The sequence below is a fragment of the Oncorhynchus kisutch genome, linkage group LG15 (assembly GCF_002021735.2).
Source record: "Oncorhynchus kisutch isolate 150728-3 linkage group LG15, Okis_V2, whole genome shotgun sequence".
In the NCBI taxonomy this organism is placed as follows: domain Eukaryota; kingdom Metazoa; phylum Chordata; class Actinopteri; order Salmoniformes; family Salmonidae; genus Oncorhynchus; species Oncorhynchus kisutch.
The window spans coordinates 4330603-4350164 of record NC_034188.2 but is presented as its reverse complement, the minus strand read 5'-3'; the positions used below and the strand labels follow the sequence as shown (position 1 = coordinate 4350164).

General features: G+C 51.2%; 1 protein-coding gene across 7 annotated transcripts in view; it reads left to right on the top strand.

Moving 5' to 3' along the window:
- The first annotated feature begins 3307 nt into the window (after positions 1–3307).
- The window catches only part of LOC109885524 (PDZ and LIM domain protein 7), a 123787-nt gene continuing 107532 nt past the window's right edge, over positions 3308–19562 (top strand). For 3 of the 7 annotated variants that reach the window (XR_004202971.1, XR_004202970.1, XR_004202969.1), the window contains exons 1-2: positions 3357–3522; positions 9369–9467. Coding sequence is in view for 4 of the 7 variants with exons in the window: in XM_031789491.1 (XP_031645351.1) it covers positions 3493–3522; positions 9369–9467 (129 nt within the window). In the remaining 3 variants the exon portion in view is untranslated. Of the gene's footprint in view, positions 3523–6648; positions 6783–8019; positions 8055–9368; positions 9468–19562 lie in introns of those variants that run through there. The other 4 variants (XM_031789491.1, XM_031789494.1, XM_031789493.1 and 1 more) reach the window with 4 other exon arrangements.

Genomic DNA, 19562 nt, shown 5'->3' with positions numbered 1-19562 from the left:
AAACCCCCTTTTTTTTCCATTTGACATTTCTTTTTTTTTCTCACCTCGTAGGACTTCTCATTTTAAATCTGTGTTGTATTGACATATCGACATCTCTTCCTTATTTTTGAAACTGAGATTCTGTTAGCTGGTAACAGTAGGACAGAGATTCTATGGTCCATTTTTACAGCTTGGGGAACATCACTTCTGCATTCATTTCAGGAATCTTTACAGTACTCCGGTAAGACCACTTGGACAGGTCTTTCTCTGGGGGGGAGATGTTCTGTACTCTCTGGCATGTTGTTCTGAGTGTAAACTAATTCGACGTACTCTCTCTGCAGTAGATGGAAACTTGTGGAGATTGGAATTACTTCAAGGAAGTGAGAAGATGGCTGAAACTGAGGTTTTGTTTGAAATTGCTAGTGAGTCGGGTGAAGCTAATAGCACAGGAAGTGAGAGTGAGTGGGTTACCGTGGTGATGAAAAGGGATACAAGAGAAGAACAGTTGTGGTGGAAACTAGGAAACCCCTAGCCTCGGTTTTAGTCAGAGTGAAGGTGTTGGACCAATGCTACATGGGAAATCTGTTTAAACGTCTACAGGAAAATCTGGAATGTGTTGGACCAATGCTACATGGGAAATCTGTTTAAACGTCTACAGGAAAATCTGGAATGTGTTGGACCAATGCTACATGGGAAATCTGTTTAAACGTCTACAGGAAAATCTGGAATGTGTTGGACCAATGCTACATGGGAAATCTGTTTAAACGTCTACAGGAAAATCTGGAATGTGTTGGACCAATGCTACATGGGAAATCTGTTTAAACGTCTACAGGAAAATCTGGAATGTGTTGGACCAATGCTACATGGGAAATCTGTTTAAACGTCTACAGGAAAATCTGGAATTGTATGTATTTATTTATTTTAATTTACCCTTTATTTTACCAGGTAAGTTGACTGACGTGTCAAGTGTGTGCAGAAGGGAAGGACCTCTCGGAGGACCTGAGCCCTAGGACCATGCCCCAGGACTACCTGACATGATGACTCCTTGCTGTCCCCAGTCCACCTGGCCATGCTGCTGTTCCAGTTTCAACTGACCTGAGCCCTAGGACCATGCCCCAGGACTACCTGACATGATGACTCCTTGCTGTCCCCAGTCCACCTGGCCATGCTGCTGCTCCAGTTTCAACTTCCACCTGACTGTGCTGCTGCTCCAGTTTCAACTGTTCTGCCTTATTATTATTCGACCATGCTGGTCATTTATGAACATTTGAACATCTTGGCCATGTTCTGTTATAATCTCCACCCGGCACAGCCAGAAGAGGACTGGCCACCCCACATAGCCTGGTTCCTCTCTAGGTTTCTTCCTAGGTATTGGCCTTTCTAGGGAGTTTTTCCTAGCCACCGTGCTTCTACACCTGCATTGCTTGCTGTTTGGGGTTTTAGGCTGGGTTTCTGTACAGCACTTTGAGATATCAGCTGATGTACGAAGGGCTATATAAATAAATTTGATTTGATTTGATTTGAAGGAGAATGAGATGGTAAGGAGTTTCCTGTTAGGGTTGAATGAGATGTTAAGGATAATGAGTGTCCAGCTTGTCTCCTGTCTAGAGGAAGTGAGAAGAAACAATGGTAGTGGAGCCTGTCTCCTGTCTGGAGGAAGTGAGAAGAAACAATGGTAGTGGAGCCTGTCTCCTGTCTGGAGGAAGTGAGAAGAAACAATGGTAGTGGAGCCACCACGACCAGTGAAGGTTTCTCATCAACTGAGGGATGGTGAAATAAACCGGTGGATTTTGTATTATTTATGCAGTGGTCATCAACCACAAGCAGAGAAGAAAGACATCTGGAATCATTGTCAATGCTGCTGAGCGATTTAGTTTTTTTCCGTGATTTCACACCCGAGGCGGTGCAAGAAATCCTGTCTGTGAATGTACCGCCATCACAGGCCCCTGAGCCTGTGGGTGAATATAGCCCCATCACAGACCAGTGGGTGAATATAGCCCCATCACAGGCCCCTGAGCCTGTGGGTGAATATAGCCCCATCACAGACCAGTGGGTGAATATAGCCCCATCACAGGCCCCTGAGCCTGTGGGTGAATATAGCCCCATCACAAACCCCTGAGCCTGTGGGTGAATATAGCCCCATCACAAACCCCTGAGCCTGTGGGTGAATATAGCCCCATCACAGGCCCCTGAGCTAGTGTAGGGATGTAGCCCCATCACAGGCCCCTGAGCCAGTTTAGGGATGTAGCTCCATCACAGACCAGTGTAGGGATGTAGCTCCATCACAGACCAGTGTAGGGATGTAGCTCCATCACAGACCAGTGTAGGGATGTAGCCCCATCACAGACCAGTGTAGGGATGTAGCCCCATCACAGACCAGTGTAGGGATGTAGCTCCATCACAGACCAGTGTAGGGATGTAGCTCCATCACAGACCAGTGTAGGGATGTAGCCCCATCACAGACCAGTGTAGGGATGTAGCCCCATCACAGACCAGTGTAGGGATGTAGCCCCATCACAGACCAGTGTAGGGATGTAGCTCCATCACAGACCAGTGTAGGGATGTAGCCCCATCACAGACCAGTGTAGGGATGTAGCCCCATCACAGACCAGTGTAGGGATGTAGCCCCATCACAGACCAGTGTAGGGATGTAGCCCCATCACAGACCAGTGTAGGGATGTAGCCCCATCACAGACCAGTGTAGGGATGTAGCCCCATCACAGACCAGTGTAGGGATGTAGCCCCATCACAGACCAGTGTAGGGATGTAGCCCCATCACAGACCAGTGTAGGGATGTAGCCCCATCACAGACCAGTGTAGGGATGTAGCCCCATCACAGACCAGTGTAGGGATGTAGCTCCATCACAGACCAGTGTAGGGATGTAGCCCCATCACAGACCAGTGTAGGGATGTAGCCCCATCACAGACCAGTGTAGGGATGTAGCCCCATCACAGACCAGTGTAGGGATGTAGCCCCATCACAGACCAGGGTAGGGATGTAGCCCCATCAGACCAGTGTAGGGATGTAGCTCCATCACAGACCAGTGTAGGGATGTAGCCCCATCACAGACCAGTGTAGGGATGTAGCCCCATCACAGACCAGTGTAGGGATGTAGCCCCATCACAGACCAGTGTAGGGATCTACACTGGTCGTTGTTGGGAATTTCATAGGGCGGCGCACAATTGGCCCAGGGTGGGCCGTCATTGTAAATAATAATTTGTTCTTAACTGACTTGCCTGGTTAAATAAAGGTTACATTTTAAAAATGAATTTTTGTTGTTTTGTTTTCCTATTCAATACCCCGTCCAGATGGTGGCGGTAACGCACCATTAACATTGGATGCCAACCGCCGTTAAACCCATCGAAGAAGAAGAAGAAGCTGAGAATGAACGTTGGTTGCTGCTTAAGAAAAAGAGATCCACAGTGTTCCTGACGTCCAGGTTGAGGAAGTCTGAAGTTTAGGTGTTTGATTCACACATTTCTTTCAGATCTGGTCTACCGTAGGTCGACACGATGTCCGGCGGTCCCCATAATGATAAGGAGGTAGGATAATGGTGGGATAATGGAGAAAGCGTATTTTAACTTATAAACGCAACTATGGATCCATGGAAGTATGTTGAAGCCAAGTCTATAAAATATACTCTTGTCTGACGCTAGACTGTATAACGTTACAAAGATAATACAGTATGATATTTAAGTTGCTGTTTTAGTGGAATAAAACTTTCCCGGCGGCGACATAATTTAGCGGTCTAGACCTCGATGTGGATCGAGTCTTGATCCCGCAGCCTTTTCTCTTCATCACCTTCCCTAATATTAATGACCAAAACCTGGTCTTTTTTCCAAAGTTGTGTAACATTTTTCCTTCGTTTTTACAAGAGTCTGTCTGTATTGTATGGTGTTGTATCCTATCCATGTTAGTAGTGTGCGTAAGAGCCGTAATATTATGGATGGAACTTTTTAAAACATCTATTTGAATAGCACCAGTTGATTGATAATGGAAACACAACTCAACATTAGGAAGGTGTTCCTAATGTTTGGTGTACTCGGTGTATATTCTAGTGAATGCTGATCTTAAAAAAAAAAAAATGTATCACAATGAAGATACACCCATTTTGTCCTCCAGAACAGCCTCAATTTTGTCGGGTCATGGACTCAACAAGGTGTCAAGCAGTCCACAGGGATGCTGGTCCATGTTGACTACAATGCCTCCAACAGTTGTGTGAAGTTTGCAGGTCGTCCTTTGGGTGGTGGACCATTCCTGATACACACAAAAAAACTGTTGAGCGTAAAAAAAAATAAAAAAAACAGCAGCGTTGCAGTTCTTACAACAAACCGGTGTGCCTGGCACCTACTACCATACCCCATTCAAAGGCACTTAAATATGTTGTCTTTTGTCCGTTCAACCTCTGTATTGAACAAATACACACTCCATGTCTCAATTTTCTCAAGGCTTAAAAAATCCCAATTGATTTAATCTGTCTCCTCCCCTTCATCTCTATGGATTTTGAAGTGGATTTTAAAAGTGACATCAATAAGAGATCATAGCTGGTCGGTCGGTCGGTCGTTTTTTTTGATCTAGTAGCCTAGACATGATCTAGTAGCCTAGACATGATCACGTAGCCTAGACATGATCACGTAGCCTAGACATGATCACGTAGCCTAGACATGATCACGTAGCCTAGACATGATCACGTAGCCTAGACATGATCACGTAGCCTAGACATGATCACGTAGCCTAGACATGATCACGTAGCCTAGACATGATCACGTAGCCTAGACATGATCACGTAGCCTAGACATGATCACGTAGCCTAGACATGATCACGTAGCCTAGACATGATCACGTAGCCTAGACATGATCACGTAGCCTAGACATGATCTAGTAGCCTAGACATGATCAAGTAGCCTAGACATGATCTAGTAGCCTAGACATGATCTAGTAGCCTAGACATGATCTAGTAGCCTAGACATGATCAAGTAGCCTAGACATGATCACGTAGCCTAGACATGATCTAGTAGCCTAGACATGATCAAGTAGCCTAAACATGATCACGTAGCCTAGACATGATCTAGTAGCCTAGACATGATCAAGTAGCCTAGACATGATCAAGTAGCCTAGACATGATCTAGTAGCCTAGACATGATCTAGTAGCCTAGACATGATCACGTAGCCTAGACATGATCACGTAGCCTAGACATGATCTAGTAGCCTAGACATGATCACGTAGCCTAGACATGATCTAGTAGCCTAGACATGATCTAGTAGCCTAGACATGATCAAGTAGCCTAGACATGATCAAGTAGCCTAGACATGATCAAGTAGCCTAGACATGATCTAGTAGCCTAGACATGATCAAGTAGCCTAGACATGATCTAGTAGCCTAGACATGATCTAGTAGCCTAGACATGATCTAGTAGCCTAGACATGATCTAGTAGCCTAGACATGATCTAGTAGCCTAGACATGATCTAGTAGCCTAGACATGATCTAGTAGCCTAGACATGATCTAGTAGCCTAGACATGATCTAGTAGCCTAGACATGATCTAGTAGCCTAGACATGATCTAGTAGCCTAGACATGATCAAGTAGCCTAAACATGATCACGTAGCCTAGACATGATCAAGTAGCCTAGACATGATCTAGTAGCCTAGACATGATCTAGTAGCCTAGACATGATCTAGTAGCCTAGACATGATCTAGTAGCCTAGACATGATCTAGTAGCCTAGACATGATCTAGTAGCCTAGACATGATCTAGTAGCCTAGACATGATCTAGTAGCCTAGACATGATCAAGTAGCCTAAACATGATCACGTAGCCTAGACATGATCAAGTAGCCTAGACATGATCTAGTAGCCTAGACATGATCTAGTAGCCTAGACATGATCTAGTAGCCTAGACATGATCTAGTAGCCTAGACATGATCTAGTAGCCTAGACATGATCTAGTAGCCTAGACATGATCTAGTAGCCTAGACATGATCTAGTAGCCTAGACATGATCTAGTAGCCTAGACATGATCTAGTAGCCTAGACATGATCTAGTAGCCTAGACATGATCTAGTAGCCTAGACATGATCTAGTAGCCTAGACATGATCTAGTAGCCTAGACATGATCAAGTAGCCTAGACATGATCTAGTAGCCTAGACATGATCTAGTAGCCTAGACATGATCTAGTAGCCTAGACATGATCTAGTAGCCTAGACATGATCTAGTAGCCTAGACATGATCAATTCTTTGGATTTACTTTTCAACGTAAATCAAAGTCACTACATAGAGGTAAGGTCCAATCAGATTTAAGGCCTTTGATGTCCTATATTCTAATTGGTGGTTTGGTTGAGGTTATAATGTACTGAGCTGTACTGCATGTCCTCTGGAAGGAATGTGTTCCTCAGTGGTCTTCACTTCTCTTCCATTCCTCCAGTTCTAAATATCTTTTGGCTTTTTTTTTGTGAAAAACCGTGTGCCAGAAAATATGTTGTAGTTGATGGTCCCTCGCTGACTCTCTCTTACCCTCTCTCTCGCTCTCTCCTGCTCCTTCTCGCCGTTGCTGCCCCCCTCTCTGTGACTCATGTGGGTGTAGGGCTGAAATAATTTGGTGTAGTTTTACATTCCTTATATAGCTCTCTGAGGAGGAGAGGGGTGTGGTAGAGGGGGAGGAGAGGGCTAGCCTGGCCGCCTAGCTGTGTCACCAGGAGAGGGGAGGGCTTGCTCTGCCAACAGGGAGGGAGAGAGTCAGCCCTTCTTGCTTAACTACTGTAGCTTTCTGCCACCTTTTGGGTTGCCAGGAGGGCCTTAAGACAAGGTATGTTTGCATTGTAGGGTGAGTTGTCATGGTGGGGTTTTGGATACCTTGGAGGAGTGAGCGTTAGGGTAAGAGGGGGAGGGCTGAGGTCAGCAGTAGGCGTGTAACTCATGTGGCGAGAGCAGCAAGTGGCCTAAGGTGTCAGGTTGTCCTTGGTTGTTAAAATGACACGGGTTATGTGTTGTGCTGGCTGTGAGCGAAGGGAATACGCCGGATCAATGTCATTAAACCTGTATTACTTTGTCAGATACGTTTTAATGCATTCAGTTATATGATTTCTATGGAGCTGGAGGGCATTTGTTTGGGGACAGACTGGCTTTTGGATAGTATGTTGAACAAGAGTGGACAGGCCTAAAAACATGCTCTCTGAGTGTCCCTCTGTTTGTTTCCTGGATATTGTGTCAGGACTTGTACTAGGCCTACATTACTTGTCTGTCTGTCGCAAAACGTTTTGCTACGTTGTGCACTAATGAATACAACCCAGATTATCATCCACCTATGGTCTGAATGACACAGAGAGCCACAGGGTTCAGGGAACAGCAGAGAGCCACAGTGTTCAGGGAACAGCAGAGAGCCACAGGGTTCAGGGAACAGCAGAGAGCCACAGGGTTCAGGGAACAGCAGAGAGCCACAGGGTTCAGGGAACAGCAGAGAGGCACAGGGTTCAGGGAACAGCAGAGAGCCACAGGGTTCAGGGAACAGCAGAGAGCCACAGGGTTCAGGGAACAGCAGAGAGCCACAGGGTTCAGGGAACAGCAGAGAGCCACAGGGTTCAGGGAACAGCAGAGAGCCACAGGGTTCAGGGAACAGCAGAGAGCCACAGGGTTCAGGGAACAGCAGAGAGCCACAGGGTTCAGGGAACAGCAGAGAGCCACAGGGTTCAGGGAACAGCAGAGAGCCACAGGGTTCAGGGAACAGCAGAGAGCCACAGGGTTCAGGGAACAGCAGAGAGCCACAGGGTTCAGGGAACAGCAGAGAGCCACAGGGTTCAGGGAACAGCAGAGAGCCACAGGGTTCAGGGAACAGCAGAGAGCCACAGTGTGAATACTTATTTTAACTTAATATAATACATCAATAAAATCAATTTAGCCTCAAGTAAATAATGAAACGTGTTCAATTTGGTTTAAATAATGCAAAAACAAAGTGTTGGAGAAGAAAGTAAAAGTGCAATATGTGCCATGTAAGAAAGCTAACGTTTCAGTTCCTTGCTCAGAACATGAGAACATATGAAAGCTGGTGGTTCCTTTTAACATGAGTCTTCAATATTCCCAGGTAAGAAGTTTTAGGTTGTAGTTATTATAGGACTATTTCTCTCTGTACCATTTGTATTCCATTAACCTTTTGACTATTGGATGTTTTTATAGGCACTTTATTGCCAGTGTAACAGTATAGCTTCCGTCCCTCTCCTCGCTCCTCCCTGGGTTCGAACCAGCAACACAACGACAATTGGCGCACGCTAACTAGCTAGCCATTTCACTTTGGTTACACCAGCCTCATCTCGGGAGTTGATAGGCTTGAAGTCATAAACAGCTTGACGCACAACGAAGAGCTGCTGGCAAAACGCATGAGTGCTGTTTGAATGAATGTTTACGCGCCTGCATCTGCCTACCACCCCTCAGTCAGATACTTAGATACTTGTATGCTCAGTCAGATTATATGCAACACAGGACACACTAGATAATATCTAGTAATATCATCAACCATGTGTAGTTAACTAGTGATTATGATTGTTTTTTATAAGATAAGTTTAATGCTAGCTAGCAACTTACCTTGGCTTCTACTGCATTCACGTAACAGGCAGTCTCCTCGTGGAGTGCAACGAGAGAGAGGCAGGTCGTTATTGCGTTGGACTAGTTAAGGTTGCATGATTGGATCCCCCGAGCTGACAAGGTTAACCCACCGTTCCTAGGCCGTCATTGAAAATAAGAATGTGTTCTTAACTGACTTGCCTAGTTAAATAAAGGTGTAAAAATAAATATATAAAAAATTTGGCAAATCGGCGCCCAAAAATACACATTTCTGATTTGTTATGAAAGCTTGAAATCGGCCCTAATTAATCGGCCATTCCGATTAATCGGTCGACCTATAGCCCTAACTGGGTGACATGAGAAATGTCAGCTGAGAATGTGTTAAATTGATCAGTGTAGAACTTCTAGGGCGCTACATCTTTGAATCATTCCAGCACTAGTCTATCACCTCTGATTCAGCTAATCAGTTAATCAGCATGTGTTCATTGTTTATAGTTGCTGTGTGTGAAACTGCTAGGTGTTCCAACAGAGGGCTTGTTTGGGAAACACTGTCTGTCCTAAATACTACCCTATTCTCTACATAGGACGCTGGTCAAAAGTAGTGGTCTATTAAGGAAATGGGCTGCATGAGGTAGTGTGTATTGATGAGGGAAGAAAAACAATTTTAATCAATTTTAGAATTAGGCTGTAATGGAACAAAATGTGGAAAAAGTCAAGGGGTCTGAATACTTTCCGAATCCACTGTATCTACTGTAACCCTTTCGGCCATGATATTACTGTGTGTGTGTGTAGGTAGGGAGGTATATAAATAACCCTGTCTCCTCTCTCTCCTCTATAGGCCATGAATATATACTCTATAACCCTCAACGGCCCGGCACCATGGGGCTTCAGACTTCAGGGGGGGAAGGACTTCAGCATGCCCCTGACTGTGTCCAGGGTAAGCTTGGTGTGTGTGTGTTGTACTGTACCGTATTTTACCAATTTGTCTTAGCAAGTTGCTAAAATAAGTTGTTAGCCGCTAATCGCTAGTTAGCTGGCTAGCTAATACTGATACCAGTGCTGGTGTAGGCCTAAATCACTATTTTTGTGCAACAGTATCTTCTAAATCAGAATGGAATAGGTGAAGCATGAAGTCAGAGAACATGTTTAATGTAGCCAAAGATTATAGGGTCCCACTCCCCTGGGGAAACACTGACCAACACTTTGGTTCCTACCCTGTCACAATAACACCTACTACTATTCTAATTCTATGAGCCTCCTGGCTTTTTCATTGGTTGTCATGTCAAACAACACTGTATTCAAAATACCCACTATTACATTCTAACTATACTGTGTAGGGAATAGGATGGCCTTTGGGATGTACACAATGTGTCAGAAGTCTCTGAGTCGCTCCACTTCTCTCTGTCCTCAAAAGGACATGTCTTACTTAGTCTATGAACATCTTGTTGCTGTATTAGGGTCACTGTATCTTAGCTAAATCAATTGTCCGTAGCTAAAACGGTGTGTCTGATTTTTGTTCAATAGCCAGTCGTTTTATGAACTGAGTGACACACAGAACAGGGTTTACACACACACACACACACGCTCTCTCTCTCTCTCTCTCTCTCTCTCTCTCTCTCTCTCTCTCTCTCTCTCTCACTCAAAGGTCTATGTGTCATCCTGTGGAGGGAACAGCTAAGTCAGCCTGTCAGTACATGCACTCTGTGGTTCTTCCTACCTCTCTTTTACCTGCTCTCCCGCCCGCCCTCTCGCCTGCCCTCTCTCCCGCCCGACATCCCTCTCTCCCGCCCACCCTCTCGCCTGCCCTCTCTCCCGCCCGACATCCCTCTCTCCCGCCCGCCCTCTCGCCTGCCCTCACTCAGTACCATCTGTTTCCTCTGGATCTGTGACAGGATTGTCTCTACAAACCGCACCAAACGGAGTCCTTTATCTGAGCGTAGGCCTGATCCCATTTAGTCTATTGTCTGGTCGATAAGCTGTTGGTCAACCAAGATTGAATTTTGTTGTCAAGCAGTCACAAATAGATGTGTTTTTCATGGCACACGAAACACCTGTCTCATTAAGACTAATCCATTGGGGAGGTCGCGGGAGGTCCATGAAGGAGTGTGGCTGAGATGTCTTTGGAGAGTCTTTCCATTTTCGTCCGTATTCATTGTTTCATAACTTCCTTGTGTCAATTGTTTGCCCTTTTGATTGACAGATCAACACTATCTAATCTCTCACCAGTAGGAGCTACATTTACTGTGAATTCCCACTTCTAATATACACTGCTCAAAAAATAAATAAAGGGAACACTTAAACAACACAATGTAACTCCAAGTCAATCACACTTCTGTGAAATCAAACTGTCCACTTAGGAAGCAACACTGATTGACAATACATTTAAATAAAGGAGTGGTTCTGAAAAAAAGTATTTAACAAGAATATTTCATTCATTCAGATCTGGGATGTGTTATTTTAGTGTTCCCTTAATTTTTTTGAGCAGTGTATAATGTTGGTTTGGTTGCTGTCATTTCTGCTGAATGCTTTCAGTTTGTTATTAGTCGTTTTACTGTTGTCATTGTCTGATTGGACTCGTTGTTTTGCAGAGCTCACAACCTATGTTACACTTGTGAGTTAGTTTATTTAATTCCATTTGAAGAGTTTTGTTAGTTTATGAATTGTCTTTTTTGTTAGGAATGCTCCTGTCGTTGTTGAGTAGGGACTAGGGTTGGATGGCAGAAGCCTAGTTACTGGGATTTACCGCCCAAAACTGTTCCCGTTTCCCAGGATGGTAAAATATAAATTATAATACATGATTTATATGAACAGCCGGGCATAAAATGGAACTGTTAAATCACGGCCTCTGCATGATGAATCATCAACGCTCAGGGTGGGGGACGGACCGTCTCAGGGTGGGGGACGGACCGTCTCAGGGTGGGGGACGGACCGTCTCAGGGTGGGGGACGGACCGTCTCAGGGTGGGGGACGGACGGACCGTCTCAGGGTGGGGGACGGACGGACCGTCTCAGGGTGGGGGACGGACGGACCGTCTCAGGGTGGGGGACGGACGGACCGTCTCAGGGTGGGGGACGGACGGACCGTCTCAGGGTGGGGGACGGACCGTCTCAGGGTGGGGGACGGACCGTCTCAGGGTGGGGGACGGACGGACCGTCTCAGGGTGGGGGACGGACCGTCTCAGGGTGGGGGACGGACCGTCTCAGGGTGGGGGACTGACCGTCTCAGGGTGGGGGACGGACCGTCTCAGGGTGGGGGACGGACCGTCTCAGGGTGGGGGACGGACCGTCTCAGGGTGGGGGACGGACCGTCTCAGGGTGGGGGACGGACCGTCTCAGGGTGGGGGACGGACCGTCTCAGGGTGGGGGACGGACCGTCTCAGGGTGGGGGACGGACGGCTCAGGGTGGGGGCCGGACGGACCGTCTCAGGGTGGGGGACGGCTCGTCTCAGGGTGGGGGACGGACGGCTCAGGGTGGGGGCCGGACGGACCGTCTCAGGGTGGGGGACGGCTCGTCTCAGGGTGGGGGACGGACCGTCTCAGGGTGGGGGACGGCTCGTCTCAGGGTGGGGGACGGTTCGTCTCAGGGTGGGGGACGGACGGACCGTCTCAGGGTGGGGGACGGCTCGTCTCAGGGTGGGGGACGGACCGTCTCAGGGTGGGGGACGGCTCGTCTCAGGGTGGGGGACGGCTCGTCTCAGGGTGGGGGACGGACCGTCTCAGGGTGGGGGACGGACCGTCTCAGGGTGGGGGACGGACCGTCTCAGGGTGGGGGACGGACCGTCTCAGGGTGGGGGACGGACGGACCGTCTCAGGGTGGGGGACGGACGGACCGTCTCAGGGTGGGGGACGGACGGACCGTCTCAGGGTGGGGGACGGCTCGTCTCAGGGTGGGGGACGGACCGTCTCAGGGTGGGGGACGGACGGACCGTCTCAGGGTGGGGGACGGACGGACCGTCTCAGGGTGGGGGACGGACCGTCTCAGGGTGGGGGACGGACCGTCTCAGGGTGGGGGACGGCTCGTCTCAGGGTGGGGGACGGACCGTCTCAGGGTGGGGGACGGACGGACCGTCTCAGGGTGGGGGACGGACGGACCGTCTCAGGGTGGGGGACGGACGGACCGTCTCAGGGTGGGGGACGGACGGACCGTCTCAGGGTGGGGGACGGCTCGTCTCAGGGTGGGGGACGGCTCGTCTCAGGGTGGGGGACGGACGGACCGTCTCAGGGTGGGGGACGGACGGACCGTCTCAGGGTGGGGGACGGACGGACCGTCTCAGGGTGGGGGACGGACCGTCTCAGGGTGGGGGACGGCTCGTCTCAGGGTGGGGGACGGCTCGTCTCAGGGTGGGGGACGGACCGGCTCAGGGTGGGGGACGGACGGCTCGTCTCGGGGTGGGGGACGGACGGCTCGTCTCGGGGTGGGGGACGGACGGACCGTCTCGGGGTGGGGGCCGGATGGACCGTATCGGGGTGGGGGACGGACGGCTCAGGGTGGGGGCCGGACGGACCGTATCGGGGTGGGGGACGGACGGCTCAGGGTGGGGGCCGGACGGGCCGTATCGGGGTGGGGGACGGACGGCTCAGGTTGGGGGCCGGACGGACCGTATCGGGGTGGGGGACGGACGGCTCAGGGTGGGGGACGGACCGGCTCAGGGTGGGGGATGGACGGACGGACCGTCTCAGGGTGGGGGACGGACGGACCGACCGTCTCAGGGTGGGGGACGGACCGGCTCAGGGTGGGGGATGGACGGACGGACCGGCTCAGGGTGGGGGATGGACGGACGGACCGTCTCAGGGTGGGGGACGGACGGACCGTCTCAGGGTGGGGGACGGACGGACCGTCTCAGGGTGGGGGACGGACCGGCTCAGGGTGGGGGATGGACGGACGGACCGTCTCAGGGTGGGGGACGGACGGACCGTCTCAGGGTGGGGGACGGACGGACCGTCTCTGTTGCTATTACAGCTTGTACATTAGAATAAAGACATAATAACTGCTTAGAGGTTTGGTGTCTGGATGACTAATGGTTTGTCCCAGTCGTTCTCACTCACACAGACAGACTCACTCACTCACTCACTCACTCACTCACTCACACACATCGTTCTAAACCAATAGCAGGGGAACTGTCTATAAAGTCACTAATGGACCTTAAATCAGTTACCTGACAAATACAGCACCTATAATCCTCCTAATAAATCAGACCTCCTCCAAGCGACCAACTACATGAGCTGTAGGGACACAGCCAATGGTTTGTGGATCCGTAAATATAGTGATTACTTAGCTTTGGGCCCCGTGGAGACACAGAGGTCCAGACATCTGGTTTCTATCTCAGAGCACATTTCACAGTGTTGAAATCAAACTCGTATGGAATCAGGAAATTACACATCGAGATAAATAAAATATATAATAAATAAAATATATAATAAATAAAATATATAATAAATAAAATATATAATAAATTAAATATATAATAAATTAAATATATAATAAATTAAATATATAATAAATTAAATATATAATAAATTAAATATATAATAAATTAAATATATAATAACATACACATCAAGATAAATAAAAGGCGTTGAGATTTGCGACTGGTTCCAGAGGTGGAGGTGTTATCATCGGGGGGGAGGGTCAGAGCTAGAGGTGTTATCATCGGGGGGGAGGGTCATCATCGGGGGGGAGGGTCATCAGGGGGGGTCAGAGCTAGAGGTGATATCATCGGGGGGGGTCAGAGCTAGAGGTGTTATCATCAGGGGGGGTCAGAGCTAGAGGTGTTATCATCGGGGGGGAGGGTCATCATCGGGGAGGAGGGTCAGAGCTAGAGGTGTTATCATCGGGGGGGAGGGTCAGAGCTAGAGGTGTTATCATCGGGGGGGGGGAGGGGGGTCAGAGCTAGAGGTGTTATCATCGGGGGGGAGGGTCAGAGCTACAGGTGATATCACCAGGGGGGGGGGAGGGGGGTCAGAGCTAGAGGTGTTATCATCGGGGGGGAGGGTCAGAGCTACAGGTGATATCACTAGGGGGGGGGGGGAGGGGGGTCAGAGCTAGAGGTGTTATCATCGGGGGGGAGGGTCAGAGCTAGAGGTGTTATCATCGGGGGGGAGGGTCAGAGCTACAGGTGATATCACCAGGGGGGGGGGGGAGGGGGGTCAGAGCTAGAGGTGTTGTCATCGGGGGGGAGGGTCAGAGCTAGAGGTGATATCATCAGGGGGGGGGGGGGGGGGGTCAGAGCTAGAGGTGATATCATCAGGGGGGGGTCTGAGCTAGAGGTGATATCATCAGGGGGGGGTCAGAGCTAGAGGTGATATCATCAGGGGGGGGGGGCTCAGAGCTAGAGGTGATATCACCAGGGGGGGGTCAGAGCTAGAGGTGATGTCACCAGGGGGGGGGAGGGGGGTCAGAGCTAGAGGTGTTATCATCGGGGGGGGGGTCAGAGCTAGAGGTGTTATCATCGGGGGGGAGGGTCAGAGCTACAGGTGATATCACCAGGGGGGGGGGGTCAGAGCTAGAGGTGTTATCATCGGGGGGGGGGGGTCAGAGCTAGAGGTGATATCATCAGGGGGGGGGGGGTCAGAGCTAGAGGTGTTATCATCGGGGGGGAGGGTCAGAGCTACAGGTGTTATCATCAGGGGGGGGGGGGGGTCAGAGCTACAGGTGATATCATCGGGGGGGGGGGGTGTCAGAGCTAGAGGTGATATCATCAGGGGGGGGGGGTCAGAGCTAGAGGTGATGTCATCGGGGGGGGGGGGCAGAGCTAGAGGTGATGTCATCAGGGGGGGGGGGGGGGGGGGTCAGACCTAGAGGTGATGTCACCAGGGGGGGGGGGGGGGGGGGGTCAGAGATAGAGGTGATATCATCAGGGGGGGTCAGAGCTAGAGGTGATATCATCGGGGGGGGGGAGGGGGGTCAGAGCTAGAGGTGTTATCATCGGGGGGGAGGGTCAGAGCTACAGGTGATATCACTAGGGGGGGGGGGGAGGGGGGTCAGAGCTAGAGGTGTTATCATCGGGGGGGAGGGTCAGAGCTAGAGGTGTTATCATCGGGGGGGAGGGTCAGAGCTACAGGTGATATCACCAGGGGGGGGGGGAGGGGGGTCAGAGCTAGAGGTGTTGTCATCGGGGGGGAGGGTCAGAGCTAGAGGTGATATCATCAGGGGGGGGGGGGGGGGGGTCAGAGCTAGAGGTGATATCATCAGGGGGGGGTCTGAGCTAGAGGTGATATCATCAGGGGGGGGTCAGAGCTAGAGGTGATATCATCAGGGGGGGGGGGCTCAGAGCTAGAGGTGATATCACCAGGGGGGGGTCAGAGCTAGAGGTGATGTCACCAGGGGGGGGGAGGGGGGTCAGAGCTAGAGGTGTTATCATCGGGGGGGGGGGTCAGAGCTAGAGGTGTTATCATCGGGGGGGAGGGTCAGAGCTACAGGTGATATCACCAGGGGGGGGGGGAGGGGGGTCAGAGCTAGAGGTGTTATCATCGGGGGGGGGGGGGTCAGAGCTAGAGGTGATATCATCAGGGGGGGGGGGGGTCAGAGCTAGAGGTGTTATCATCGGGGGGGAGGGTCAGAGCTACAGGTGTTATCATCAGGGGGGGGGGGGGGGTCAGAGCTACAGGTGATATCATCGGGGGGGGGGTGTCAGAGCTAGAGGTGATATCATCAGGGGGGGGGGGGTCAGAGCTAGAGGTGATGTCATCGGGGGGGGGGGGGGGGGTTTAGGCAGAGCTAGAGGTGATGTCATCAGGGGGGGGGGGGGGGGGGGGTCAGACCTAGAGGTGATGTCACCAGGGGGGGGGGGGGGGTCAGAGATAGAGGTGATATCATCAGGGGGGGTCAGAGCTAGAGGTGATATCATCAGGGGGGGTCAGAGTTAGAGGTGTTATCATCAGGGGTGGTCAGAGCTAGAGGTGTTATCATCGGGGGGGTCAGAGCTAGAGGTGATATCATCGGGGGGGAGGGTCAGAGCTACAGGTGATATCACTAGGGGGGGGGGGAGGGGGGTCAGAGCTAGAGGTGTTATCATCGGGGGGGAGGGTCAGAGCTAGAGGTGTTATCATCGGGGGGGAGGGTCAGAGCTACAGGTGATATCACCAGGGGGGGGGGGAGGGGGGTCAGAGCTAGAGGTGTTGTCATCGGGGGGGAGGGTCAGAGCTAGAGGTGATATCATCAGGGGGGGGGGGGGGGGTCAGAGCTAGAGGTGATATCATCAGGGGGGGGTCTGAGCTAGAGGTGATATCATCAGGGGGGGGTCAGAGCTAGAGGTGATATCATCAGGGGGGGGGGGCTCAGAGCTAGAGGTGATATCACCAGGGGGGGGTCAGAGCTAGAGGTGATGTCACCAGGGGGGGGAGGGGGGTCAGAGCTAGAGGTGTTATCATCGGGGGGGGGTCAGAGCTAGAGGTGTTATCATCGGGGGGGAGGGTCAGAGCTACAGGTGATATCACCAGGGGGGGGGGGAGGGGGGTCAGAGCTAGAGGTGTTATCATCGGGGGGGGGGGGGGTCAGAGCTAGAGGTGATATCATCAGGGGGGGGGGGGGGTCAGAGCTAGAGGTGTTATCATCGGGGGGGAGGGTCAGAGCTACAGGTGTTATCATCAGGGGGGGGGGGGGGTCAGAGCTACAGGTGATATCATCGGGGGGGGGGTGTCAGAGCTAGAGGTGATATCATCAGGGGGGGGGGGGTCAGAGCTAGAGGTGATGTCATCGGGGGGGGGGGGGGGGGTTTAGGCAGAGCTAGAGGTGATGTCATCAGGGGGGGGGGGGGGGGGGGGTCAGACCTAGAGGTGATGTCACCAGGGGGGGGGGGGGGGTCAGAGATAGAGGTGATATCATCAGGGGGGGTCAGAGCTAGAGGTGATATCATCAGGGGGGGTCAGAGTTAGAGGTGTTATCATCAGGGGTGGTCAGAGCTAGAGGTGTTATCATCGGGGGGGTCAGAGCTAGAGGTGATATCATCGGGGGTGTGTGTCAGGGCTAGAGATGATATCATCAGGGGGGGGGTCAGAGCTAGAGATGATATCATCAGGGGGGTCTGAGCTAGAGGTGATATCATCAGGGGGGGGGGGGGTCAGAGCTAGAGGTGATATCACCAGGGGGGGGTCAGAGCTAGAGGTGATGTCACCAGGGGGGGGTCAGAGCTAGAGGTGATGTCACCAGGGGGGGTGTCAGAGCTAGAGGTGATATCATCAGGGGGGGGGGGGGGGGGTCAGAGCTAGAGGTGATGTCATCAGGGGGGGGTGTCAGAGCTAGAGGTGATGTCACCAGGGGGGGTCAGAACTAGAGGTGATGTCACCAGGGGGGGGTGTCAGAGCTAGAGGTGATATCATCAGGGGGGGGTCAGAGCTAGAGGTGATATCATCAGGGGGGGTCAGAGTTAGAGGTGTTATCATCAGGGGTGGTCAGAGCTAGAGGTGTTATCATCGGGGGGGTCAGAGCTAGAGGTGATATCATCGGGGGTGTGTGTCAGGGCTAGAGGTGATATCATCAGGGGGGGGGGGTCAGAGCTAGAGGTGATATCATCAGGGGGGTCTGAGCTAGAGGTGATATCATCGGGGGGGGGGGGGGGGGGTCAGAGCTAGAGGTGATATCACCAGGGGGGGGTCAGAGCTAGAGGTGATGTCACCAGGGGGGGTGTCAGAGCTAGAGGTGATATCATCAGGGGGGGGGGGGGGGGGTCAGAGCTAGAGGTGATGTCATCAGGGGGGGGTGTCAGAGCTAGAGGTGATGTCACCAGGGGGGGTCAGAACTAGAGGTGATGTCACCAGGGGGGGGTGTCAGAGCTAGAGGTGATATCATCAGGGGGGGGGGGGTCAGAGCTAGAGGTGATGTCATCGGGGGGCAGAGCTAGAGGTGATGTCATCGAGGGGGGGGGTCAGAGCTAGAGGTGGTGTCATCAGGGGGGGGTGTCAGAGCTAGAGGTGATATCATCAGGGAGGTGGGGGTCAGAGCTAGAGGTGATGTCATCAGGGGGGGGTCAGAGCTAGAGGTGATGTCATCAGGGGGGGGGGGGGGGGGGTCAGAGCTAGAGGTGATGTCACCAGGGGGGGGGTGTCAGAGCTAGAGGTGATGTCATCAGGGGGGGGGGGGGGGTGGGGGGGGGGTCAGAGCTAGAGGTGATATCATCAGGGGGGGGGTCAGAGCTAGAGGTGATATCATCAGGGGGGGTCAGAGTTAGAGGTGTTATCATCAGGGGGGGTCAGAGCTAGAGGTGATGTCATCAGGGGGGGGTCAGAGCTAGAGGTGATGTCATCAGGGGGGGGGGGTCAGAGCTAGAGGTGATGTCATCAGGGGGGGGTCAGAGCTAGAGGTGTTATCGTCGGGGGGGGTTCACTTTTCCTGTGGGTGTGTTCTGTTCATTGCTCGTACACACACACACACACACACGGACTTGGGGGTGGCCTAATAATTCAAGGCTGACCGATACATTGCCTGAGGGAGGAAGGATAAATATAATACTAGCTTTAGCTGGTTAAATGTGAATGGCTTGTGTCATCATCACTAACTCGTTAACAGGGCTGGTTAACGTTAATTACTGCTAGGTTAGTTAGTTACTGCTAGGTTAGTTAGTTACTGCTAGGTTAGTTAGTTACTGCTAGGTTAGTTAGTTACTGCTAGGTGTTCTTATAGTGATGATACTGGACCATACGAACGCAGGCTCTGTTATAAAGGAAGGCTGGTTTAGCTGGTTAATGAATAGGATGAAGGCTGGTTAAAGAATAGGATGAAGGCTGGTTAATGAATAGGATGAAGGCTGGTTAATGAATAGGATAAAGGAAGGCTGGTTAATGAATAGGATAAAGGAAGGCTGGTTAATGAATAGGATAAAGGAAGGCTGGTTAATGAATAGGATGAAGGAAGGCTGGTTAATGAATAGGATAAAGGAAGGCTGGTTAATGAATAGGATAAAGGAAGGCTGGTTAATGAATAGGATAAAGGCTGGTTTTTAGCTGGTTAATGAATAGGATGAAGGCTGGTTTTTAGCTGGTTAATGAATAGGATGAAGGCTGGTTTTTAGCTGGTTAATGAATAGGATGAAGGCTGG